Source organism: Oryzias melastigma, unplaced genomic scaffold (assembly GCF_002922805.2).
Source record: "Oryzias melastigma strain HK-1 unplaced genomic scaffold, ASM292280v2 sc00341, whole genome shotgun sequence".
Classification (NCBI taxonomy): Eukaryota; Metazoa; Chordata; class Actinopteri; order Beloniformes; family Adrianichthyidae; genus Oryzias; species Oryzias melastigma.
This window is the reverse complement of record NW_023416939.1, coordinates 29,962-38,256: the sequence shown is the minus strand read 5'-3', so window position 1 is coordinate 38,256 and position 8,295 is coordinate 29,962. Positions and strand designations below refer to the sequence as shown.

At 40.4% G+C, this 8,295-nt stretch overlaps 1 protein-coding gene across 1 annotated transcript in view; it reads right to left on the bottom strand.

Moving 5' to 3' along the window:
- Positions 1 to 1,119: 1,119 nt before the first annotated feature.
- LOC118598332 (ribonuclease inhibitor-like) overlaps positions 1,120 to 8,295 on the bottom strand; it is a 13,336-nt gene continuing 6,160 nt past the window's right edge. Inside the window, exon 6 of the mRNA XM_036210974.1 lies at positions 1,120 to 1,409. Coding sequence (XP_036066867.1) covers positions 1,148 to 1,409 — 262 coding nt within the window. The 3' untranslated portion in view covers positions 1,120 to 1,147. The remainder of the gene's footprint in view (positions 1,410 to 8,295) is intronic.

Below are 8,295 nucleotides of genomic sequence, written 5' to 3'. Positions count from 1 at the left end.
AGGAATACTTTTTCCAGTATTTTTGAAAATTGGCAGAGTAAGGACACTGGTCTGTAATTCGTGAGTTGATGTTTGGCCCCTGATTTGAATAGTGGAATTACTTTAGCTATTTTCATTTTCTCTGGAAATGTGCCTGTTTGAAAGGATAAATTGCAGATATAGGTTAGCAGGTCAACAATGGCGTTAAATACCCTTTTTACCACTGTCATATTCATTCCATTACAGTCTGTTGACGTTTTGTTTTTGAATCGTTTAATGATTTCTAGAATTTATTTTGCTTCCGTGAGTCTCAAATAGATCAAGTTTGGATTTCTCTTTATGTGGTGTTCAACAGTTTCCTTTACAGATCCATTTTTATGATTAGTTTCCTCGGCTAACTTTGGACCTATATTTACAAAATATTTGTTAAATTCCTTTGTCATCTCCTGAATATTGTTGCACATTTTGTTTCTACTTACTAAAGACTCTAGATAATTTGTTTTTCTCTTTGTGTTTTCAAATAAGACTATTCAATACTTCCCGGATTCCTTTAGCATTTGATTCTTTTTTTATTTTATTTTTGTATAATAATCTTTTTTGCATGCTCTCATAATACTGTTTAAGATTTTTTATATCGCTGTTCTGCTTCAACATTTCTATCTTTTAAAAATGTTTTGTATAATCTGTTCTTTTTCTGCATCCATTAATCAGTCCATTTGTCATCCACTGATTTTTGTTTTATTGTTTCTAACTACAGGATTTAGTAATTGGGCAGTTTTTGTATTCGGTTTTCTTTTGTTTCTTCTTTTTTTCCATCACTTTGCTCTGCACCTCCCATGGAAACCGTCCAGTCACAACATCTCTGCAGACCAGCTGATGATGATGATGCTCCTCTCTGCTCCTCCAAAAGTGACATCAGACTCACCAGCCCTCCCACCTGCAGAGAGAAAATAGAAGTCCAGAGATGAAGGAGTGTCTGTATCTGATCCTGGTGTGTCAGTCAGTGATGCAGCACAGCAGCAGAAAGAGCAGCAGGAGCTTCAGTCCTGTTCAGAGCAGCAGCTTCCTGTCATCTTCACCTGTTGGAGCTTCTGCTGCTCTGATTGGCTGACTGTTGTCCTGAAGCCTGTCATCATTCTCCTCAGAGCTTCACTGAGAAGCTGCAGCTTCACAGGAAACTCTGCATCTTTGCTCTCAGACTAACTTTAGGACCAAACATCTGGAAGCAGCTGGACTGACTCCAACCCTCTACTGACCTCAGAGTCTTCAGTTTGGAGTTTGGACTCTTCACCAGATCGTGGAGCTGCTGAACATCTGAAGACTGAAGGTTGTTGTTTCTCAGGTCCAGTTCTGTCAGGTGGGACGGGTTTAAATTCAGAGCTGTGACCAGAGCATCACAGCTGATCTTTGACAAATTGCAGTTGATCAACCTGAATCCAGAAGAAAGAGTTTCATTTAAAGACAAAGTTCATGTTTTTCATCTTTCAGTTCTTCTAACGAGTTCAGAGCTGAAGAAGATCAGAAAGTTTGGAAAAAGTCCAAAGATGTGAATTAACAGCAGCAGATCAGAAGAGTCCAGCAGAAGCAGAGAAGAAGAACATTCAGGAACATTCAGGACAACATGCAGCTGCTTCAGTAAAGAAGTCCAGATGTGTGAAAGTCAAACATCAGCCTGTGGATGGATCTAAACCAACTGATGTTTCTGCACAATCAGCAGAAAAAGTCCACTTCCTCTTTCTGCTCAGCTCTGCTCCAAACAGCAATGAATCATGGGAGAATTTCAGCTCCATCTTTAAGTGCTTTGTAGATTTAGCATTGATCCACGTTGAAGTTTCTTTTTACAGACGTGTAATAAACCTCAAAGATGTTTTATTCTTCAATGTCACGTTAAATGTGCATTTCTCCATCATCCAAACTGAAGCTTCTCTCATTTTTGTTTGTGTTCTGTACTGTGATGCTGTAGAGCTTCTTTTTAGTTTTCTATTGTCTTTCAGCCAGCAGTGGACATCCAGTGTATCGCTGCGTAACTATTGGTTCTGATGCTCTTTATTTACATCATTTCATCAAAGAATTCATAGTTAAAAAATGTAATTTTTATTAGAAACGCGATAAAGTAAAATTTTAGAAGCAAAATTTTTAAGGCTCAGAAATATAAATTCAAGACTTTTCTAGGTTTTTAAGGTATTATTTCCACATTCATGAATTCAATGTTTCTTAGACTTTTTAAGACCTTGTGAGAACCCTGCAGAAATCCCATCTCTAATGTTGACCAACCACGTGCAGCTCAAAGAGAAAATAAATCAATAAAAAGAGCCGGAGCCGTTTCAACTGTGATTGCTGCAAGTTGGTGACACAGATGTCATTACAATGCTTAAGACGTGTTCCACACATTTCCAACACTCCATTCTGGCCAAACAGCATGACGGATGACAGAAACAACATTGACAGTATCTGAGAACTGGACCGAGTCAGTATGATGTCACCCATAGAAAATTACTGGCTTCTGGCTCCAACCAAAATGAAGTCAAATGATTCTCCATTTGTTTTCATGGTCCAGATGTTTGGTCATTTTTGTTGTGAATTGTCCTTCAGTCACACCAGCTTCAGGTTTGTCATGATTCACAGTCGTCTTCATTTCAGTGAATTACCTTCAGTCTATTTCAGTGTCTGCTTTTCAGTTCTTCCTTATCAGATCATCTGATCTGTTTTGACACTCCTTTCTTGATCCATTTTTTGTTCATGTTTCAGTTTATTTATTAAATGTTTGAAGGTTCTGCCTCCAAGCCCGGTCTCCTGCACTTTGGGTCCTCCACCACCTATTCCAGACAGGTGGAGTCAGAATGAAGGGCGCTTCAAGACACTTGCAAAATGCAAGGAAGTTTCTATGTTCACCATCCCATCAGTTCCTAGTGAGTTCATCATCAGTGACGTCTCTGCAGTCTATGAGACCAGGAGAAGCTGTTTCCATGGAGACCATACAGGACTACTTGGTTTTTGCATCACAACGTTGTCTCTTTACTAAAGATTTACAGATTTAACAGTTTTTTCAAAATGTATCTCACTTTAGTTTTTCACAATAAAACTTCAAGGAAATACATTGTTTTAAATTGTTATTTGAACAAATAAGAAATCTTACTGACACCGTGTCAAAGAACAGCTTGTATTTTTTTGTTATAGCACAGATAAGCCATTTAATTTGCTGTATATTTATTTAAAACTGTTTTATATAAAACATTTTAGTGAACTGTTTATTTACCTTTTAAAAAAATCTTGCAAAAGATGAATCTCTAAATGCTCAGGAACAATTTAATCCTTTTTTATTTATTTGTTTTTTTAAATAAAGTTAATTGTTGAAGTTTGTGTTATCAATTAGGATTCCGGTATTTTAACTTGTACAGCAAATGAATATCGTCATTATTGACCTTCTTGATCACTAATAATCTGTATCTAATATTCTAACAGTTTAGCGTGAAAGGGGGTGAATATGAAGTATTCAATCCCAAAGTTGGTTAAAGAATATAAATTTTATTAAACTGAAAATTAATTAAATTATCCTCAGGGCACCACCTTCGTAATGAAGGAAAATATTACTCATTAATGATCAGCCGCTACTTCTAATCAATAAAGTAATAATCAATTGATCAGTCTCTCAACTTTAGGTCGTTCGTACCCTTTGAATTGACTTTACCACAACATGGAATATAGCTTTCAACTAATAACTAGAAATAGATAAAAAAGAAGAAAAGACATAAAATATTGAGGGGAGGAATGCTAAGTGTGTGGAGACATTAAGTGTGCGTTGTGCATAAAAAGGTGTCGTTACTGAGCTGAGAATAAGCTATCTTTAAAAAGGAGGAATTCAAAACGGGGCAAAGATGTTACTCTTGCAAAAATAGTTAATCTTTGTTCTAACCACCAGCAGTTGACTGTATGAGCGAAGTTCGACTTCTCACCAAATGGTCTGGAGATCTGGGTCTGCTCTGCCAGGAAGGGTGGTTGATCCCGTTCCTAGCTGGATGCTTCAGGCGGGCCGCGGAGGCGAGATCTGCTGCCAGGCATAGAAGGAAAGGGAACCTGCAGTTCTGCTGGTTCTGCTCCATTCAGTCACTTAGCTTCTGGGGTGGTCGAACAATTTCTCTATTCTGTTTTGTGACCAAAAAGTATAAGTCGCAAAGCTGGCCGGACAATGAAACTTATCGAATGGTCTAGCATTAAAAATCAGTTTCAAAATAAGAGCATCAAAAATGGTAAAAATGTTGGAATCAGTCTATGAAATAAACGGGAGACAAAAATGTTGAAAAGAAAGAAAGCACGCGAAAAACGTGATCTTAAGACTAGAAGAACTTAGATGTTTCTGTTCTGTTCCTGTTCTGGCTTCTGGCTTATCAGCCCTGTTGGCTTAGAGAGGCGTGCTGTTGAGCCTGAGAAGCCTGAGAAGGTGCTGAGAAGCCTGTGTAAAACCTCCTCTGACTTGCGCGCCAGGGGTTTTGAAATTAAGAGGCAGGGCCAGAATCGCCCAATCGGTGGGGATTTGAGGTGTTTTACGATTGGAGGTAATTTGCATGTCCCAATGAGCTCTGGCTATGCAAATATCAGGGGCGTAACTTTATTCTGGTCTCTGGATGTTTATTCTTAATGCTGAATTAACAACAAAAGGGGTTTCTATCAAACAAAGTTTGTACAACCCTATATGTGTGTATGAAACCTGTATGTGGCACATAAAACGCTTCCCAAAGTCCATATAAACACAGAAAAGCAATTCTCCAAGCTTTGACGGTTACACAATGATTATTCATGGATTTTAACCTCAAAGTAGTTGTGATTCTTCTTCTGTTAGGAATAAAGGTTTGATTACACACATGTAATAATAGACCATTTTTCTTGGAGTTGTGATGAGATGTTTTACATGTTAGATCCAATTAACAAAAGTCCTGTGTTTTAAAACATAAGAAAAGTTACGAAGGGTCACGTGTTTTAAACAAAGGACTCGGAGTGTTGGTCGGGAAAGCTTGCAGACTCTCCAGGGGGTCGACCTGCTGGAACGAAGACTCCTTTGAAGTTGACAGGCTGAAGTTAACCAGAGTTTGGAATGCAAAATAGTCAGGGTTCTGGCCCGGTTTAATGAATTAACATCCAAGAGGGAAATAGAGGTTTCAGACAACTTTATGCCCCCCTTGCTGGAAGAGGACTCCGTTATCTTGAAACGCACTCCAAATAAAAGTTGGGTGACCAAATGATCAACACAGGTTATCACAGTTGTTTCCAAGGGTGGAATGCTACACAGTGGTGGGCCGTCTGCTGGCCTAAAAATATCTGAATCACAGACTGATATTAATTCTATTTTGTCCATGAATACGTATTCAATCATTCCAAATGGTCTGTCCGCTTCCTTTCATGTCTAGCCCCCTGGTTGCGCTGCTTCCAGACGTGTATTTTCATATTTAAGCATTTAACCAATCACATTTCGGCACTATTTGTTGCTAGGGTCAAAGAAATCTGCCTGGAGGCCTTCACAATCAGTTCCGTGGGTCCTGTAGCATAAAATAAATGTCGATCAAACTGTTGCTTCAACCAATTAAATTTGGAGTAGGCGACACCAAGGCCCTCTAGCAGGCGCACGGAAACGTCGGCATTTTCACACGCGTTGATTGGATAGTCAGAGAGTGTACTAGCCAGAGCTAGCAAACTGCATCTGTAGCAACTCAGCAAGCTGCACAAGCAAATATATCAAATTTAATAGCTGTTTTGTCAACCCACAATGGCTGAAGGAGGAGAAGAAATGGATTTAGTTGCAGACTGTCAAAGCCATTTTCAAGACGGACTTTTCAAGAAAAGCTGGACATTGTTAAGCAAGGTCGGGCAACTCCGAAGCTATCAAGCTTGTCACAACCAGGAAAAGGATTTGTCCGCCACTTTCAGTCCACTAACTACAAGCGGTACTCTTGGCTCACAGGCTCAGAGGAACGCTGTAAATTGTATTGCTGGGAGTGCTTGTTATTTGCCTCTGATCGGCATGGTGTCTGGAGCCACACTGGATTTGTGAATTTGTCTTGCCTTACCAAGGCAGCAATGAGGCATCAAAGCACCGCCGGACACTTACAAGCAACGGTGCTCTCCAAAACCTTTGGGGAAACCAGAGTGGATCGACAGCTGAGCGAGCAAGTGTGCAGGGAAACGGAGCTCCATAACGAAAAAGGTGAAGAAAAACAGGGAAATCTTGAAAAAACTGATAGACATTGTCATTTTTTTGGGCAAGCAGGAACTTTCATTTCGGGGGCACGATGAAAGCACTGGATACACAAACAGAGGAAACTATGTGGAGCTTCTTTCTCTCATTGCTGAGAGCGACACGGATTTACATTACCACCTGTCCACTAATAAAGTGTTTAGTGGGACGTCGGGCAAAATACAAAACGACCTGATCAGTGCTGTTGCTGAAGTGATGGAGGAGATCAGAAGGGAAGTTAATAAAGCTGTTTGTGTCTGTTATGGTGGATGAGACGACAGACGCGAGTAACGCAGCGCAGCTCGCACTGGTTCTGCGTTATGTAACGGACACAGGTGTCAAGGAGCGGTTTGTCAGATTTGAAGATGTTACCAGTGGGAAGCGAGCCGATGACATTGCATGTCTCATTATCCGGTTTTTGGTGGAAAACGAATGTCTGGGTAAAGTTGTGGCACAGTGTTTTGATGGCGCAGTGGCCACGGTGGCAGTACACATCCACAGTGGTCAATAGTCTTTGAGAAGAGAGATGCTCTAAAGTAACTGTTTCATCACATTCTGGAGCATCATGACGAGTATGATGAGGACTCTGTGGATGGATTTAACGCACGTTTGGATGATTTTGAGTTTTGTTTTTTGCTTCACACATTTAATGGCATTTTTGAGTACTCAGATGTGCTCTTTTCAATACTACAGAACAAAAAACTGGATGCCAAACAGTTTTGTTTTGCAAGGGTAAAGGAGTTCTGTGTCACCGTTGAGCGAGAGAGAAGCCGATACGAGGAAATCTACAAGGCTACTGAACGCACTGCGGCGCTCGGAGCGTCCAGTGCAAGATCCTCACGTGCACTACCGCCAACTCCACGGCAGGATTCTGGACAATATTATTGGCCAGACACAGACCAGATTTCAAGACCACGAAAAACTGATCTTTGTGACCCTCCTCGACCCCCAGAAGATTTAGGAATACCAGAGAAATTTCCCACATGCAGTCTTTTCCAGCTTATCACAGAGCCACGGAACACTTTTCCATCTCGGCTGAGAACAGAACTGACTGTCATGTATGCCATGGATGATTTTGGAGGAAAATCTCCCACTGATCTCCTTGACGTCCTTCAGCAGAAAAATCTGAATGAGAGCATGGGGCAGCTGTACACATTTGTATGTTTGGCGGTGACCATCCCCGTGTCCACTGCTTCTGTTAAACGGACATTCTCAACCCTGAAGAGAATTCAAATTTATGACAGAAATACGTCCGGGCAGGCTCGACTTTCAGCATTAGCTTCCATGGTGATAGAAAAAGACTTCTTGATGGAACTGAAACGCACGGATAATCTGCACGACAGAGTGATTGAAATCTTCTTGAGGAAAGAAAGGAGGATGGATTTTGTGTACAAATAATCTGGATTTTTGGAGAGTAAAATTTTTCTATATTCCTAAATAATATTGTAATTTTATCGGGTAATTTTTTATGGGTTTTTTTATGTGTATCACATTTGTACCTGCAGTAGAAGTTTTATAGCCATAAAATAGTTATTGAGGGTTGGATATATTCAGATGGAGCACTACTGAAGGCCTAGGTGTGAAATGCACGGCCCGCCACTGTAAAGAAACATTCAAACATGAGATCTTCTGTCACAGTGAATGGACTAAAGCTCAGAAGAAGAAAACAGCCTTCAGCATGAAGATGGTCAGCATGCAGCAGGAGAACATCAGCCTCATGCCTGCAGTTTAGTGTCAACACAACTTTGTCATCATATTGATCTGAACAAAACAGAAACATGGAGTCTGACCTCAGAGTCTGCAGTCTGCAGTCTGGACTCTCCAGAAAACCACACAGATGAAGAAATCCGGAATCCTGAATGTTGTTCCCGCTCAGGTCCAGTTCTGTCAGTCTGGACGGGTTGTTCTTCAGAACCAAACCCAGAACTTCACAGCTGATCTTTGACAAACTGCAGCACTCCAACCTGAAATCAGACAGGAAAGTGTGTTCAGGAGTAGTGATTACAGCTGGAGTTCCAGCAAGTAAACAGAGTTTGATCAGATTTACAAGATCATTATTGAAACAGATCAGTTTCAGATCAATCATCATC